The sequence below is a fragment of the Centroberyx affinis genome, unplaced genomic scaffold (assembly GCF_046629955.1).
Source record: "Centroberyx affinis isolate AG114_WGS23_722 - 3 ecotype Tasmania unplaced genomic scaffold, CSIRO-AGI_Caff_v1 ptg000827l_1, whole genome shotgun sequence".
Lineage (NCBI taxonomy): Eukaryota > Metazoa > Chordata > Actinopteri > Beryciformes > Berycidae > Centroberyx > Centroberyx affinis.
Genome location: NW_027279426.1, coordinates 312,157 through 330,842, shown reverse-complemented (window position 1 = coordinate 330,842; position 18,686 = coordinate 312,157). Strand labels below are relative to the sequence as shown.

At 43.1% G+C, this 18,686-nt stretch overlaps 1 protein-coding gene across 2 annotated transcripts in view; it reads left to right on the top strand.

Annotated features, from left to right (window-relative positions):
* enox2 (ecto-NOX disulfide-thiol exchanger 2) overlaps nt 1-18,686 on the top strand; it is an 82,455-nt gene extending 63,769 nt beyond the window's left edge. The window contains exons 7-15 of one of the 2 annotated variants that reach the window (XR_011695229.1): nt 834-940; nt 4,573-4,693; nt 7,078-7,265; nt 9,342-9,482; nt 10,929-10,969; nt 12,922-12,978; nt 13,937-14,042; nt 15,380-15,465; nt 17,888-17,931. Coding sequence is in view for 1 of the 2 variants with exons in the window: in XM_071520814.1 (XP_071376915.1) it covers nt 834-940; nt 4,573-4,693; nt 7,078-7,265; nt 9,342-9,482; nt 12,922-12,978; nt 13,937-14,042; nt 15,380-15,465; nt 17,888-18,019 (938 nt within the window). In the remaining variant the exon portion in view is untranslated. Of the gene's footprint in view, nt 1-833; nt 941-4,572; nt 4,694-7,077; nt 7,266-9,341; nt 9,483-10,928; nt 10,970-12,921; nt 12,979-13,936; nt 14,043-15,379; nt 15,466-17,887 lie in introns of both variants that reach the window. The other variant, XM_071520814.1, reaches the window with a different exon arrangement.

The following is an 18,686-nucleotide window of genomic DNA, read 5'->3' as shown; positions in this document are numbered from 1 at the left end:
GGCCAACCTTGCTTATGGCTGCGTCCGCTGCTTGGGCCAAACCCTGGGCATCAATATTTACCTTCACCGTGTTGTTGTACATCAGATAAATTCTGGGTCCTTAATAACTTGATGGCTGCCTACCCTCATTTGACTGACATACGAATAATACTTAACTAGTGCGTTCCAATCAGAGCTCATTCTTCAGCTCCGTTTCAGGTTTGTAGACCGTCACCTGCAGCTACAGCTGGAAGGGAGGTCTTGCTAGCGAGGATCTGTAAAATCTGCGTGGGGGAATGAGTAACACTCTCCAACTTCATTGAGGTGTCCTTGAGCAGGTACTTAACTGCCCACTGCTCCAGTGGAGCTGCTCAGTGGCTAACAGCAGGAGACTGAGGTTATTCTTGGCAGCCCCCTATTATGACCATGCTCAGCAAACCTTCCCTGGTTAAACAAAGGTTAAAAAAAAAAAAAACAGTAGTAGCAGGGCTGCAATGTTAATGTGCAAAAACGCACTGTTCTGTCAAACAGTATATTTTGTACATTTAAATATGCTGGAAGTATATGTGATTTATGAGGGTCTGTGTATGGATCTGACCAACCATCACAAGATGATGCATTGGCATCAGCTGGTAAGTAGATCACACACACGCGTGCACAAACATGCCTGCACACACACACAAACACACACACACACACACAGCACACACAGCACACACACATACACAGTGCTTTACATCCCTAGTTGACTCCACTTTCTCACTCCTCTGCTCCTTCCCACCCGCCCTCTGTCTGTCTCTCTTTCTCTCTCTGTCTCTGGACGGTCTCTGGCCCTTCCCTGCGTCCTGCCACAGTTGAACAGATTGTGTCTGTATTCCAAGCTGCTTCCAAACAAAAGGCATGGGACCATTTCTCCAAAGCTCAGCGCAAGAACCTGGACATGTGGCGCAAACAAGCAGAGGTTGGTACACTCTCGTTTTATCCTGTTGTTCACTTGAATCATGGGAAATTAGGCTTTATCCCTTTTGTTTTTAATTTGAGCACACCCATCTCCCTCCTGCTGAGTTCTTGATGTTTGTATCAATACCTTAAGTGAGAACAGTTACCTTCGAGCTACAGTGTAACAGACAAGGTTAAACAACAACAGGAGGTATTAAAAAGTAGATAACTTCAGAAGTGAACAGACTAAGGAGTTTGAATAAAAACCAGGCTACAGGACTAAGTGTGAGATCCAGCCAGTTCCTAGGTCCAGGCCTCTGTCTCTTCCTCCTCCCCTCCTTCCACCTCTGCCCCCCCTGTGAAGGGATACAAGCTGCTGGGTGAGTTTTCCATCGCTAAGGGTGTCCAGAACACAGGTAAATCTATACAAGTCTCCTCTCCTTGCGTCAAACGACTATGTACTCTCTCATTACTTGCTGTCTGTTTTCACCCAGTAGACAGAACAAATTACTGATCTCTAGTTTTGTTTGGGTGGAAAATTGAGGTTGGACATCTCGAGACACGAGGGTGTATTCATTTCCGAATCTGACAGAATTTTTGTTGTCCGTTATTTCCTCATTATTTTCTATCTGCCAAATGGTGGCTTTAATTAGCATGAGGATGTGTTGTATGTAATGGAGGGTGCTGGAGTGCGGCACAGTCCTCGGTCTAGGGGAGCTGATATGATCAGATCTAATCGGTAAGTTTCATTTTCTGGGAGTTTCCCAGCACCTCGGTATGAAAACAGCTGATTTATGTTCTAATTAACAGTCTAATCTCTGTCATGCACACACAACAATGACAAACACACACAGCAGAAGCAGCAATTAACATGTATGCTATGAAAAACTTCTCTTTTAAAGGTAGGTGCTGGAAGGCAAGTAAAATTGTTTCTCCAATGTTGCTCCAATTCCCTGCAGAATCGTGAAAATGGTAAAATGAACACACTAAAATAACAGGAGCTGATTGTGAGAACTCAACATACTAGTGTCTTTACACACACTACACGCACTAGTCATTTTAAATGCTAATTTAAAGAATGCTGCTCAGATGCTATGCCAGTGATAGTAGCTTGTGTGAGATTGTGTGTGATTCACACACAATCTATGAGTGTTAAGATGATACATGCTTATCTGTTGATGCTTGTGTAAATGCCTGCATGGGTGTGACGTCAGTAAAATTAATGTTGTATTGTTGTTCTCTGTCACTCAGACCTTTAGGGGATCTAATCATTAGAGACTCTTCTCTCTCCTCTACATAGCAGGAGCTATTAAGATAGGAGGATCTATACCTGTCCATTCTTTCTCTGACTCATCATCATTACCTTCTATAAGGTAGACGGTATGGTATACACACCGAATACTCTGGGGAGTGCAGCATGACCAGTAGATTAAAGAAAAGAGAATATTGTTGATGGTAAAGCTAATGAATAGGTTCTTAGTCAGATAACAGGAACGTATTGTCATGAAAAAATATCCTTTTCCGTCTGAAGTGTTGGTTCAGACATCCTGTTCTAGTTTTTCTCTCAAGCCGTTTTACACTCTAACATCACATTAGCTGGTGAGAATACACTTTTTGTCATTCAGAGTGATACCAGATGCACTGTGCGTGTGTGTGTGTGTGTGTGTGTGTGTGTGTGTGTGTGTGTGTGTGTGTAAGAGAGAGAGGCGGACAGACAGATGGAATCAGTGGAGCTCTTGATTCAGTATTAGCCTCAGCTGAGTCTCTAGCTCTCTGCTAGGGTTTAATTTGCAAGTTTACACACAGTAGGGAATCAGTCCAGCAGGAGTCAACGTGGGATCAAACCGGTGAATAGTCTGTGCATTGGTAAGGTCAAACACACCAGGGTTCTACCATTTTGCATTATGCTCCCAAAAATAAATTCATGCCACCTGGAAAAGTCAAAAAGGATCACATGTGCAGCTTGAGATTCAAACTAGCAATGGGCATTTAGTCATTTTACAGATCATGCTCCTACAATTAATTCCATTAAATTTACATGTAATTTAAATTAAATTTCGCATGTGGACCAGAGAGATTCGCCTCAGGGGTTGTATAGAGGATCGACGTCCCCCACTGGCCACTGTAAAGAGCATAGGTAAGTAAGCACGCTTGCCCAGAGGCAGTTTATCATCAAGCAGGCAGCCAGTTTCATACTCAGTCGTATTGTATATTCAGGGTGATTCTCTGGCCTGGAGGTGAAATATGGAGGAACGAGCAGGGGAGTCAACTAGCCGCAGCTCTGAGGCAGAATCAGACAACAGCTGCCTCGCTGCTTCAGTGTTTTTATGTGGTGAGTGTGTGTGTGTGTGTGTGTGTGCAGTGGATATATGAGCTCCACACACACCAGATGGTTGTGTATGTGCATGTGCTTGTGTGTGTGGACTACCTGTTTGACCTCTGCCAGGGGCTCAGGGTGATAAAGTCAGCTAACAGATGGTTGTAAGCTTGTTTACTGTTGGGCAGCCTATCACTCCCTTTAGCTTTTTAAGAATGGTTCTCAGTTTGTGGCTGCGTAATTTTTATTGATGGAGCGCACATGTAATGCTTCTATCTACTGGCGTTGCTCGTGCGTGTGTGTGGGTGTGTGTGTGTGTGTGAAGACATACTTGTGTATGGGAAGTGTAGGGCATGCATGTAGTGTGTGTCTCTTTGCAGCACAGTTGGCTATACTCAATTCTCTTGCTCCATTAGCTGCAGAGCAGTCCTGTTGTGCTAGAAGATGCAGTGTAATACTGCAGCCCAATCATCTGCCCCCAGTGGGGAAGAAAAGCTGAAGGCTAACAGTATATTAGATTTATCACAAAGGTGTTTTGTTTTTCCTTGACTAAGAAGTTTGGTTTAATTTACAATCAATCCTATAAGCTGGGTTATCCCAAACCCTTAAAACGTTTTGAATCTTACACACATATTTGGTCCTGCTACTGGTCTCACACCGGTAATAACGCTGTAGTAGTCAGTCCATCTGTCAGTGAGGGTGAGAGGAAGCAGAGAAGATTGGTATTTCACAGTATTACTGCTGGTTTTTCCAGCTGTGCAGATCAAGATATAAGCATGGATAACAACAGTAAACATGATACACATACAGAGAGACATCCTGTGTTTTGTTGTTCTGAATCGATACGTATCAGGGGCAGACATGACCTTCTGAAGTCATGGTCCTGTGCCGGTTTTGACTGGGGCTGTGGTCATGGGTGTTACACACCTTATGTGCATTGTGGCTGCATTAAATCTGCTGTTTTTCCCCAAGTACAAAAGAAGGATGAAGTAGAGAACTGTTGTGTCTGGCTGTGTTTCTGCTACCATCTGCCCTATCGCTGTGCCAGAGGGAAAATTAAGCTCCAGCACCCAGACCATCCATTTCCTCTTTACTCATTTACACTCTGTCTCGATCTGTTTCAAGTGTCCCTGACCACTAAAGCCTAGACCAGCTTTACTGCCACAAAGCACAACCTCAACCATGAAAACAATAGGTGCCATGCTGATCACAGAATGTTTTCTTTTAGGAGCGATCCGGCTCTGTAGCTCAGCAAGACCTGCTGAAATGTGCATCGCATATGAGTGTTTGCAGTTTGATGGATATTGACCCGCGACTCATCCCGTTGTGTTTTCCAGGAGATTAGAAACATGCACAACGAGCAGCTGATGGGCATCAGACGAGAGGAGGAGATGGAGATGTCTGACGATGACATGGAGGACGCCCCCGCTGCCGACAGCAAGGACTCTGAGGACTCAGGTACACACATGCACGCATAGATTCACAGTGAGGGACGGAAATACATTTTTAACACCTCAGAACGGCAGGTCATAGATTGATCTAGATCTCCTAGAGGATGAACACAGAAAGTGTTAAGTAACGGAGGGAGACATCTGCGTTTGACTCCCGCTAATCATTCCGCTAGCATCTGACGACCATCTGACAACTCCACATGAATAAAAAACACATTCCAAGTACATCAAGATGCTGAGACCATGCACGGTTTATTGAGTTGATGTTGAACATAACTGCTGAACGACATCCACCCTAGTCCACCCAAGTGGATGTGCACAGCTGCACATGGGTATATAACTCTGTGTGTTTGTGTGTGTGTGTGTGTGTGTGTGTGTACGCCTGCCAGCTGCCAGCTCATTTCAGACTGTTTGGGGTACCACTGAAGGGCCATAAACTCCTGGTTTTTGCTCAAAGGAGTCTGTTTGTGTCTGCTGAAGCAACAAAAACTAACGGTGCCACTGATCTCAACCACCATTACAATAACCTGTAACAGTCGGAGTAGTCACCAGGGCAACATGCAGTAATAGTCACCAAAACATTTAGGATTGCCTCTCATTCTCTCTCTCGCTACTCTCTGCTTGTTACTTGTTATGCTTCCTTCCCTCGCCTCTGTTTCTCTCTCTCTCTCCTTGCTTTTTAATCATTCTGATCTCTGCCATTTGCTAATTTGACAGCCTCTCTAATCAGCATGCAAATGTATGTAAATGTAGTCGTCAGCACAGCCTCCTCTCTTTTGCAACCTTGCCTATTAGATATCAGTAATTAGTATTGCTGTCACAAAACTGTCATTTCACTGGATGTCACAGGATTGGCTGAGGTGACAGGTGTTAATATGACACTTCTTTGTATTTGTGTTAACAGGCTTATTGTTACACCCCTTTACTAACTAACCTCTAAGCAAAGGGGCATGTTTACACCTCAGCCGAAAACGCCTGTTATGACTGCAGCCTCTTAAAAGACGTGAATCAATGCTAAGTGTCTTCTGACTAGTGATTGCTGTACAGAAACCGAAAGAACAGCGTGTGTGTGTGTGTGTGTGTGTGTGTGTGTGTGTGTGTGTGTGTGTGTGTGTGTGTGTGTGCGTGTGCGTGTGCGTGAACGTAGGCACACACATGATATCTGTCAGGTTGATAGCACTGACAGATATCATGTTATGCAACAGGCAGTGAGGGACTTGGTCATCCCCTCACATCCAGTTGATGAGGCTTTCTGATCAATAACACTCCTCACCTCAAACCTCCATCCTGCTGGGAGAAGAACACACACACACACACACACACACACGCACACACACACACACACACACACATAGCAAGAGTTCATTAACGCTGCCAATGGTCCTCCATGATAGACTGCAGGCAGCACTCATGAACACCCATACAAAACTTAGCCAGCCACGTATGCATGCACACACACACACACACACACACAGGACAGGCCTTATCTCCCCAGCCCAGTCAGTGTATTGCACTTTCCCAAAGAGCTTCCCCTCAAGGCCCACAGGAGAGCAGAGCTGATAAAACAGGACATCTATGGAGCTGAGTAGGTCTTATACTGTAATAATACCCACTGTCTCCTCTCTGCTCAATAGGTCAGGTCAGTTCTCCAGTAGAGAGGCACTGGACAATAGACCCTCGGATTATCACAGGTTTCAGTTAGACCAAACTGCTGCACTAAGGCGTTTGATCATCAGATGTGGAGGCAGGAGAGAGAGAGTGTCCGCTGGCCACGCCCCCCTGCTGCTTGACAACGCAGCGCTTGAACATTTTGGGTGTAGAAATGGATGATATATAGGGGCTTTTCCTAAATATATTCTCAGTTGAATGCTACTTAGCTCTCTTAATACATTCAAGTTGTTTTTCTTAAATGCTCTCTCTGGTAGGACAGGCGGATCAATCAAACGGACACCTGCCGTTCTGTTTGTTAACGCTTGCTCCAGACGCCTGGAATTCGCATGAAGTAGACTTGAGCTCTACTTTTGGTAACATCCTCTTGCTGCTACGCTTAGAATTTTTCAACACTCACCTTCCCACTATCCACATGCCTGTTCTCATTCAAATGATTAGGGAGAAAATTTAACACGGCTGCAAACTTCGCTGCTAAATGGACATTCACCCGAAGGGATATTTAATTTGGAATAGACACTTTTCACACAGCAGGGCCAAGTCAAGCTAACCAGGGTCAGGAATAACTTTAAATCCTGAGAACACTGAAACTAAGGCCAGGCTGGCTAATGATCTCTGGTAATGAAGTGTAAAGTGTAAAAAAGTCACCAAAATGGCAGAGTGGCACAGAAAATAAGCCCTAATAAACTCAATTTGCTAATAAGTACATGTATCTGTCTGTAGGTGTGTCCCAAGCAGAAGCCTTAAAGGAGGAGAACGACTCCCTGCGCTGCCAGCTGGACGCCTACAGGAACGAGGTGGAGCTGCTGAAACAGGAACAGGGCAAGAACCAGCCAATGAGGAGCGAGGAGGACAACACACACTCTCAGCAGCTCAGCTTCCTACAGCAGGCTCTACAGGGCATGCAGAAGGTAACACACACACACACACACACAGCCATACAGACACTTCTTTTTTCAATCAACTGGCGGACAATGAGTTTAATCTCCTCTTCTTTACTGCTCTGCACCCAGTTCTCTCTAAGAACAAGGTCGCCCAGGTCACCTTGTTGAATTTTCCATGCCTCCACTGTCATTTATTCATGAGCCAGCACTTTAAAGGAAACCCAACAGTTACAGTTATCTGGGAGCAAGTAAAATAGTACAGCTGTCTGGTGCAGCTGTTACTCTTTTCTAAAGAGCAGCTCGAAAATAATATTTCCAGGTTTACACTGGTTTTAGAGAGGCTTAGGCGCCAACGTCACCAGTGGGTTAGGTTTTACTTGGGATCGGAGGGTCGTGTGTTATGACTCTCAGAGCATATAGCTACCTTTTGAAACAAACACCAGGCTATTATAACCCTTTCAGAGCACTTATTCAAGGAAAAATAATATTGAAAGTATTGGATATTGGATTTTTTCCCTTGCTCCTAAATATTTTAGGCCGTCTTCAGCCTTCCCTTTCCATGTTAAGCAAACCCCTATGGTTGTTACAACTGTGGTGTGTTTGGGTCTGTGTGTGTATGTATGTATACACAGACATGAAAAATGAGGAGGTGGAGAGGAGCTAGAGACAATTTTGAAATCAAGGTGAAGCTCACTCAGTACAGGCATGAGTGTATTAATCAAGTTGTTCTGATATTTTTAAACCTTATTTGTCATACCGGCTGTCTTAATCTCCTCTATCTCTAGTTTCAGGTTGACTAATGAAATTTCCACATTCAAAAGAACAACCCCTGCACTGTTCAGACAGCTTGAAATTTTACCTTTTGAATTCTAAAGAACTACTGGACCGATTCCATCTTGCATTTGTCAAGTGTCCTCACTTAGGTAGCTGTCACGGGTAATGGAAATTATGATCGATTCATCTTCACAAGAAGAGAATCCATTAAGGCATCGCTGTTCATTTTTGCCAGCAGAAAATGATTACCTTTCCAACATAATGTCTCTCATGGTGTGTTTATGAAAAGATTAGCTGGATGGATTAAATGAATTGGAAGATACTAAAATTAGATACCTCTCACTGCCGAGGTCCACATGTTGTATCACGCAGCCACACAAATTACTGTGAAATATTACCAGCATGTAATTCCAGCCTGTTTCCTCTTTGTGAATTACAGTGTACGTGACTACTAGCATAAAACCACTCAGGATGTGTTGCTCCTGTGCTGCACACAAAAAAAACCCTATGAGTAACAAAGCTGCTTTGTATTGTAATTAACACAGTAGGAGATGAACCTTTTCATCAGAGTTAAGCAACAGACAACTTCAAAGGATAAATGAGGATAAATATAGTTTACTAATTATCAAAGCACTGCCAAAAACATTTCTTGTTTTACCCAAAGAAAAGCTAACATCCCATTGAGTGTTAATTTTCTGATGATTTGTAATTTCTGACTATTTGTAATTTTTGTGGGTATATTATCTTGCAAGATTTGGCAAACTACTCTTTGTTAGACACATACACTACCAGTCAAAAGTTTGGACACACCTGATTGAATGTACTACATTTTGCTTTAAATTTGTTTCTCAGACAAATATAAATAGTGAAGTTGATGCCTATGTATGAATTTCTTTCCAAAGCCTTTGCCTTTCCATCAAGGCAAAGGGCGGCTACTTTAAAGAATCTAAAATATAAGATAGTTTTGATTTGTTTAACACTTTTTTGGTCACTGCATAATTCCATTTGCGTTATTTCATAGTTTTGATGTCTTTACTATTATTCTAAAATGTGGAAAATAGTGAAAGTAAAGAAGAATGTGGTGTGTCCAAACTTTTGACTGGTAGTGTAGAAAATGTTAGAAGAACTAGCAATATCTCTTTTCACTCCATAAAATCAGCAGTTGCTCCTTTGCAGCAACTGCTGAGGTTCATTAATTATAATGAGGGTTAGATGCTGAATATTAATAACTTCATGTCCGTTTGGAGCATTTGTTGAATATGAGGGTAGCATAGTAATGGTCAGCTAGTACATAATAACATTAGTGGCTTACTGTTCTCCTTTTTGTAGCAACTGTTGAAAATGAGGGAAGAGTTAAAACAGCGGGAGGCGGAGCTTGAGAAGAGTATGGAGGACAAACAGCAGCTGAAGAACCAAGTCCAGAACCTCAAGGAAGGACTGCAGAACCTCCAAACCACGCACACTCTACAGGTTAGTTGGAGAAAACACACACACACACACACTTCTATCAGCAGTATTATGAGGAAGAGGAAGACTCCACCAAAGACCATTTTGTTCATGAGTGTATTTCATAGGAATGTTTGTTTCTGGGTTAACTCTCTGTTTGAGAGTGAACTATCCCATCTGATTTGCACTTTAATCAGAAAGAAATTAGTTCAAAATGAGTTTCAACGCATTAAAAATATCAGAGAAATATCTCATCGTAAAGCGGAGAGAATGAGGTAGCTGTAATATGTAGTTTTGGGTAGAGAAAAATGACTCAAATAATAATCCTTTGAAATTGTCTAGAACTTATTTCTAAGCTCATCAGATATCCCAAAATAACTGGTATATTTGGAAGCATTTTCATAGTATAAACATGGTGGGAGAGAAGGCCCACCGCAGTGAAACAGCTAATTTCTGACTTGAATCACTGTTCCCATTTTCCTCTCGGGGAGCTTAATTCATTCTCTTCTAACACACAGTATAATACACTCTTTAAATTTCTAATTTTCCCTCCAAAAGTAGATATTACAGCTTTTATGTTTTAAGTGGCTCTCCAAAATGATATTTAATGATTTCTGCTTAATTCCGCTTTTATTATTCTACAGCAGTGTGTATCGTAGGAAACATTTTACAGCCATTTTATCAAATTGTCATTTCAAGGACTTTTTGCCATCGTTTGTATCTAGTAAAGCAGCTGTGTTTTTTCAGAGTTCTTCAGTTTCTTTAACAATTTTCTCTGCATTGTTGGGGGAAAAAAACATGATACATTGTTTATATTTGCCAATAGCAAGATCACATCAATGTCACATACATAGAGCTATTACATTGCTGCTTTGTTGGCTGTACCGTACAAGGAGAGAGATTAGTCACGTGTCTGTGAAGAAGAGGCTATTCAAATCCAAAATTTCATGGGCCTACCATTGATAGCTTGCCATACAAACTAAATGCAGGTAAACACCAGTGTGTGCTCCTCTACCAGACAGCATGTGTTTTTCATCCTCTTACTCTGTTTAGTCTGTTTCGTTATTGTGTATTCTGTTATTCTGTCTGGCTGCTGGTCTTGAACCGTGTATTTCCACAAAGAAAAACAAAACATTCAGAGGAAATTCATTCATTTCCTTACTAGAAACATGTTGAGCAAGGTTCACCACATTCAAATTGTTTCCTCGTTTGTCAGCAATGACTAGTTGTCTGCAACTGAACTTTTACGTGACATCGACCACCAGCGGCCAATCGCATGCTCTCATTACTGAATATCCTATGGTTACAGCAGAATTGGCATTACAAGAAGCAATCAGTTTGGTAAAATTTACAAACAGGCAGTAACTAAGGGCGTTTTCACACCTATAGTTTGTTCGCTCTGGTCCGAATCAGTTGATGAGTTTGTAAACTTGTAGCATTTTCTCCTTGGTTCGGTTTCTTTTCACACAGAGAAAAATCCAAGCAAACCAAAATGCATCACTACAAACCAGGTGAGAACGTTCACTCCGCTTATTGGTCAGATGTGTCTGGGGCGGGAGCAGGAAAGTAAATACAGGAAGAAGGTCCTGTGTTCTGGACTAGTGCACATTGCTACACAACATGGAGCAACAGCAGAGTTGGCATTTGCTCATAACTGTTGTAATTATCTGGGAAATATACCAGGCAAAACTGTACCAGCAGAATGCGGAATGCAATTTGAGGAAACGTCTTGAAAATGCTATACCTGCTATAGGCCACCTGGCTATACCTGCTATACCTGCTGTACCCGCTGTACCTGCTATACCTGCTACCTGGCTACAGGAGCCGTTTAGCTCAAACTTGCAGAGTAAATTGAGTGCAACTGGTGGTTGGGTTGGATCGAGGTCGGATCACGTTCCCACCACAAACGAACCGCTCCAGAGTTCGTTTGGGACCGGACCGAGACCACCTCTTCTAAAGGGTCTCGGTGCGGTTGTTTTGGTCCGCACCCGAGTGCGATTACTGTGTTCACACCTGCCCAAATGAATCGCACCAAGGGGGAAAACGAACCAGAGTCCGATTTAACCGGACTAAAAGCGCAGGTGTGAAAACGCCCTAAGAGATCTGGTTGCTAGCAGTATGAACATCTCACCAGATAGAGAGATGTTACATGTAGCAGAAATGACACTAATGTAAACTAATGCTGCTGTCTCACACCTGGTATGAATGGCCACATCACCAGCTATAGCCAGTCTTGCTACATTAGTCATCAATCACAATACCACATTTGTCATTTGTCTGAATGTGCTGCTTGCCTGTTTTACATTTAGACATGTTTTTCTAACAAAACACCAGCTAATATTGGCTGTAATTGTTTCGTGGCTGTATTACTACAAGGGCACAACACTACATAACAGTACAGTTCCCACAGGATCTACAATCTTATTAAACCATTTCAAATCAGCCAAGTTTCATGGGTCATTTTTCTCCATTAGACATATCGTCAGTTTACTAATGCGTCGGGTGTTGTCCCCGTATCCCCAGTATTCCACTGCTAATGTTTGTTAATGTTCCTTCTGGCTCAGTATGATAAGCGGGAGGGCTGTCATTAAAATGAGGTTCAATCACCTATTTAATTGGATAATGATAATACTAATATGAGGCTCTCAAACCGTGCAGAGAGCCGCTCCGTGCGTGATGGCTTGTTTTCCGCACCAGACTTGTGTTATTGCTCAGAGTTGTATGAGCAGACGACAGGTTTCATGCAACACAGAGGTGAATTAGTGATTCTGGACCAGACCTCTTCCTTCAGATCCTCCAGAGTGACAGAGTTGTCAATACGCGCTTTAATAGCGACGACGACTTTGATTACAATGTCGCGCCGCGCTGAAATGTCTCCCCGCAAGACTGATCCATGGGAAATATGGTTATTTAATCCACGCATAGGTGCACACATGAATCATGAGAGGCAGTCTCATTAAAAGGAGAAAGAGAAATCAATTTTGCAGGGGGGGGTTTCTCTGTAGATTAGTGGTTATTGTGGGGTGATTTGCCATGTTGAACAGATCTGCCATCAGTTCACCCTCACTGGTCCATCTCTGTCCCTGCTGTCACCAAGCTGTCAGTGCAGGTCACTGTGACTATTAACCTTGTTGTTGTCATTATTAACATGACAAACTAGTGTCTCTCAGTTTTTTTTCCATTTGTATTTCCCAGAAATCAGGCTACACTCAGAAAAAGTCTGTGCATTGTCACAGATTTATGATCTGACTGTTTTGTACCTATGAGTCAGTTCATATGGAGTTGATTGTCTCTGCTCTCTGTTTAGTTTATTCAAAATCAGCATTTTTTCCAGCCATTATTCTTCTAAAAAGAAACTGTGCTTTGTGATTATGCGTGTTTATGAGTACATGCGCGTCTGACTACATTAGCGGGTGACTTGTTTCTCATTGCCTTTTCCTCACATGTTTCTAATGTACCGCAGCTGGAGACGTCAAAGAGAGATGATAGAGGCAGCGAGGAGAACGCTAATCAAGCCAGTGTAAGTGGAAAAGGGCTGAGCCCTCTCCATTCCTCTCCAAATGTTTTTTTTTTTCTTCATTCTCCCTTCCTCTTTCATCCTCTGTCTGTCCTCTCCTCCTCTCTCACCTCTTCCAGTGACATGACAGATCATTACAGGCCAATCCAATTCACTGGGACTTTATTTGTCATTGAATAAATCACCCAGACATAACTGGGTTAGGAAATCAAGGAACTGACTCCCATCACGGATGAATGCCAGCATCACACACACACACACACACACACACACACACACACAGTATTGACCAATACATACCCTGGAGTGGCCCTCAAGACACGAACGTCAGATACATTTGCACATGAGCGTGCATATACACACATACACACACACGCAACTTCATAGGGTGTTATAATGAGATAAAACAAAAAAACAGAAAAGGCCACTAGGAATGCCACACCATAATCGCAAATTGTACACACACTATGTAGGGCAACAAACACAAACAAAACAAAAACTCCTCTGTCATTCCTCCTTTTTTCTGCCACCTGTCAGAGATCTCTAGTGAACAACTTGATCATTAGCCTTTCCAAGTCTCCCTCTCTCTCTCCCTCTCTATTTGTTCCTCTTACACTTTTTTTGTGTGTGTGGGTGTGCGTGACGTGTGTTTCATCCTTCTATCAGAAATATAGCTTCTGGCTGAATTTGCTCTCTCTATCCTCATTATCCTTTCCCCCTTTGTCTCTGCCTGTTGTTCTGTTGGTGGTGGAAGTGTTGGATGTGTTTATTCCACTTATTTGTGTCTGATTGTTTTGGGGGTTTTTTTCCATTTGGATTGTATTCCACACATCATCATACATTCAAGCTTGTTTATTTCACCTCAGTCAGAGTCAACAGTGCCAATGGCTGTCAACAATTCCGTTTGAGGTTTATTTCTGTGTGTGTGTGTGTGTGTGTGTGTGTGTGTGTGTGTGTGTAGGAGGCCACAGCGTCATCAGTGGTGTCCTGCAGTCAGGAGAAGGAAGGTCTCCCAGAGAAGAATCCCCCCAGTCCCGTCCACTCTGAGAGGGAAGCCCTGCTAGTTGGTACGTTGACACATTTCCATGGCATCAATGTGACATATCCCTATGTTGAACTACTAATACCATTCAGTTGTAGTTTTCTTATTTGCTTCAGTAGATTTTATGATATTTACTAGTCAGTTAGTTGCGATTGGGGATGGGACAATGACAGGTATTGCTATATATCGCGGTAAAAAACAATAACGGTTATGACACCGCCACTAATCTTTATTATCGTGACCACCGCCATAACCGCAGCGCTCATCTGTCATCGATGTTTTATTTTCCACAAAAGGGGGACTTCTCTAATAAATTGTTATATTCATGTCGCTGACTGAGCTAAAGTTGATGCAGGCTAGTAGCACTTTATTTATTTGAGATGCATTTGACTTTATTTATTTTAGATGTTGTTATCTGGATTTTATTTGTGTTGTTTAAAACTATCTTTACAGTTTCTGTAAGCTAAACCAGCATTATATAATTTTTCTGTCAAATGTCTTGTGATTGATATGATAAATTAGCTTTTAAGTAATTGAAGCAAATTACAGGATTGTTTATAAAGTATTCATAGGCCTAGTTGCAAAGAAAAAAGTTGGTGAGTGGCATTCTGGGGATGCCGGTGTGTTTTGTTGTTCAAAACCATAAAATGATGCTTATTTAGGTGTAAAAGCTGTAAAAGCTCAAGCAACCGTTCTCAGACTCCACCAAGTCAGTCTCTCCTTCATTGTCAGCGGAGCAGCACCAGGCTACCAAGCTGTTTGTCTTCAAGTATCGACTGAACTCCTGCAGGTCATACACATGGAGTGTTAGGGTAGTGTTTTCTTCCTGGTAGTCTATTAAGCGGCGGAGGTTTTCCTGCTCCAGTGTTTCATCCAGTTTGAAGCCCCATGACTTTAACAGCGCATGTGTTTGTTTCCTCTTTTGGCCCCTTGGTGCTCTAAAGGCTCTTAGTGACCAGAGGTGGAGGATTATCTCTCTCCTTGATGGCCCTATCAGTGAGCTGATAGACAGCAGATGGTTTGGTTTAGCTGGAGGAGAGTTTCAGTCGCACATGGCTTTGATGAGAGACAACAGCATCAAAGCCGTCATTAAACACTCCCTCTAATCTGGAGCCATAATATACAAGAGGCTCTTAACAGTACTGGGAGTCTGGGAAAAGACACTCGACGCATCCTCGTTTTACACTCAGCCAGGGGAGAAGAGGAGGAGTTAGATATACTGGGCTCTTGAATATTATGTTGGTTTGATGTCATGTTTGACAGAAGACAGAAACTCATAGGCTGGAGCTATGTGCCAGGATATGTCTTTATGTTTTGACAGTTTAATTAACATCTCTGCATGGCCTGTTTGTTCTACCGCAGGAATCATTTCAACGTTCCTCCATGTCCATCCGTTTGGAGCCAGCATCGAGTACATCTGTTCCTACCTGCAGCGTTTGGACACCAAGGTAAAGGCACACAGAAACTGAAACTTCCACTCTTTTAAGTGGAACAGCTAGAGTTTGCCTCCAATATCACTCTAGATTGTGCGCTGACGCTCGCAAGCACACACAGTTTCTTGCAGTACCCTGCCACCCCAAATTCATGGAGACAAACACACAAGCATGCACACACATCCTGTCAGTCCCCCCTACAGGGCTGACATATGGGCCTGCTGTGTGCCAGGGTCCCGCTGTGCAGTTTGAGACTCCTGGCACACACACAGCCCCTTGACGCAGGCAGAACTCCCTGATGCATTTACAACCCTTCCACAAAAATGGATCCATTTTGCAGGAGAGCTCCTTAGGTGAAGCCCAAGCACTTTAAATAACCTGAATGTAGATCGTTTTAATTTTCACTGTATTCTAACAGTTCACTAAAGGCTGAAATGTTATTTGGTCAATCCTTTATTGGGAGTAGAATGCAATACCAATTTAAATTAGTCCTTGGGAGCCAGGTAATTAACCTAAAATATTGTAAGTAACACAATTGAAATATTCTAAAAACAGATGGGGAGAAAGTTAAACTTTGGAGACTGTCCTGTTCTCCCTTTTCTCTCCTAAAATGTCATAGCTCTATATCTAGCTATCTAGCTATATCTGGCTAGCAGTGTGATTTCCCTTGATGGTGGGACATATTAAAACTAGATCCTTCATTCCGACACTTTAAGCCAAACACTATCCTGAGTCCTCAGACACCCTCAGACGCCCCTTAGTTTCCACTCTGTCCGGTGGAGTACGGTTATTTTATCCCCATCTATGTGAGGAGGCATTTTACTGCCACTTCCATGAGGAGGCTCTTTGAAAAAGGCAACTCTCAATGTGACTTTCACAAGGTTAACGCCAACTTCAAAAAGATGGCAGATCTCACTGACCCCTCCGCAGTGACACCCATTGACCACACAGCAGACACATGCAACATCCACGACCCTCAGACTTCAGATTACTCCACTTTACACATCCCCTTACACACTGGAAGACTTTGTTGTCATCTGTAAAAAAAAAAATTTAAAAAAAATCTGTAGCTACCAGATCCACAAGGTAGCCCAAAGAAATTACTGTTCTCTGTACCAACTCGTTGAATATGCTTGTCACCACCCTGACTCATTCTCACAATCTCACACATGCAAAGAATAGAGCGTGACTGTCTTCTCTCACGCCTTTTGGGTTTCTTGTCTGGTGTGTGTGTTTATTTGTGTGTGTGTTTGTTTATATGTGTGTGTGTGTATGTGTGTGTGTGTGTGTGCGCGCCCACGTGTGTCTACCTGCGTGAGTTTGCCGGTGCGTCTGTTGTTCCCACACTGACTCACCACAAAAACACATCAAACAGCCCACAGAGTTTTGTCAATAGTACTGGCTAGACTCCCCAACAACAAGCCCAATCCTCTCTGCTTATCTAGCGGCTCCACACACACGGCTCCATTGTCAGCGATGACACACCCGTCATATCTCCATGATGGACCTTAATGCGTCCTGACATCAGAGCAGGGCTTGAACAATCTAGTTATTAATGCAAGACACTGTGGGTTGTCTACACCGGCTTATACAGTGGATCTCGCTCTCCACTGTCACCCAAGGCTTTCAATGGATTGACGTTTCTCAGCCCACCCGGGGTGTGTGAGCCGGCTTACGCGTTGTCAGGTGGCTCACCCTTTTTCTTCAAATTCACTTACTGTATGATTGTCTGATTGCATTGGAGGAGTGAGTGTTGTGAGTGGATGTTCTGCGAGTATGACTGGAACAGAGAGTGAGGAGTTGTGATGATAGTGGAAGTGTGAGTCTCTGTGAGTGTGCAAGTAGAAATGAAACGGAATGAAGAGCGGAGGTCAAAATTGACTTTTTGGCTCACCTGCCAAGGGCTGGTAAAATAAAAAACAATTTACCTGCCAAGAATATTTTTTACCGCCCAAAATAATGTATTATTCATAGAAAATATGTCTCCCTACCCGTTTTCAATACTGTTTCGTGTACAGAATCAGGTTCTGTGTGTTAATTTAAAACTCATTCACTTATACATCAAGGATCACGACTGGATCAATTCAGCATGAAGAGAGCATTTTTGGAGCGTACGCCCCACCACCCCCCTGTACACAGAGACACACACACACACACTGTTATACACATACGTATGGTGGCCAGGAGGGACAAAGTTTATAACTGAGGCATTCAGATGTTATCATCTCAAAAAGTCATCGTCCTGTGAGGTGGGTGACCTTTATTGGTTTGTCCAACAAAGACAAAGTTTTTTGGCATACGGCATTTGACGCATGTCGGATGGGTTTTTTTTCAGACTCTGCGTATGAGTATGTGCAAATGTATCTGTCTTAATGCGTGTGGACTTCCCCTTTGTGTTGTGTCTAATTGTTGCCTGTGTGTGTGTGTGTGTGTCCAGATTAACCCTGGTGAGGTGGAGGCCCTGCTGTCCCGGCTGCCCTGCACCTTCAGACAGGAGCTGACGGGAGTGGGAGCCAGTCTGGAGAAACGCTGGAACTTCTGTGGCTTCCAGGGCATCAAGAGCACATAGACTCTACATGAGGCTGCTGGGACGAGGAAGAGACCGCAGGCACACGGGACGACACAGGAGACACAGAAGGACAGTAGAGAGACATGGAGGGGACAGGATGAAGCCCACAACTATTGGAGACGGTGGACTATACTCGACGGAACGAGGGCACAGATGTTTCAGCATAGATCTCAGATCAGGGAGGAACGCTAAATGAACATTTCAGGGACTCTGTGTAGGTGGCAGAGAGGTAAATACACAGCATCTCCATGGTTACAGAAATGTTGACACATCACCATGGTGACGGAGACTTCATAAACTTGAACTCTTGTTTTCCCTGTCTGCAAAATATTTTCAGATATAACGACTCTCTGGGAGTCACCAAGGAGCATCGATTCCTGCATTCACTGGATTGTTATTTAGTTACAGCTCACATGGGCGGGATTGTCCTGGCCTGTGATTGGCTCAGTGTGCTGTCAATGTGAGCCAGGACTACAGGGCTTCCCAGGGAGGTTATCAGGGTCTAACTGAACACTTTGAGCCTCCTAACCCCCTGGCCTAACTCCCTCTCTTCTCTTTTTTTCTGTTCCCAGTTTGTAACATAGATCAAAATGGATATATTTCTTCATTTTCTGTAAAGGCTGTTAACAGTTGCATAGAATCATTTGTTGTTATACACTGTAAATGC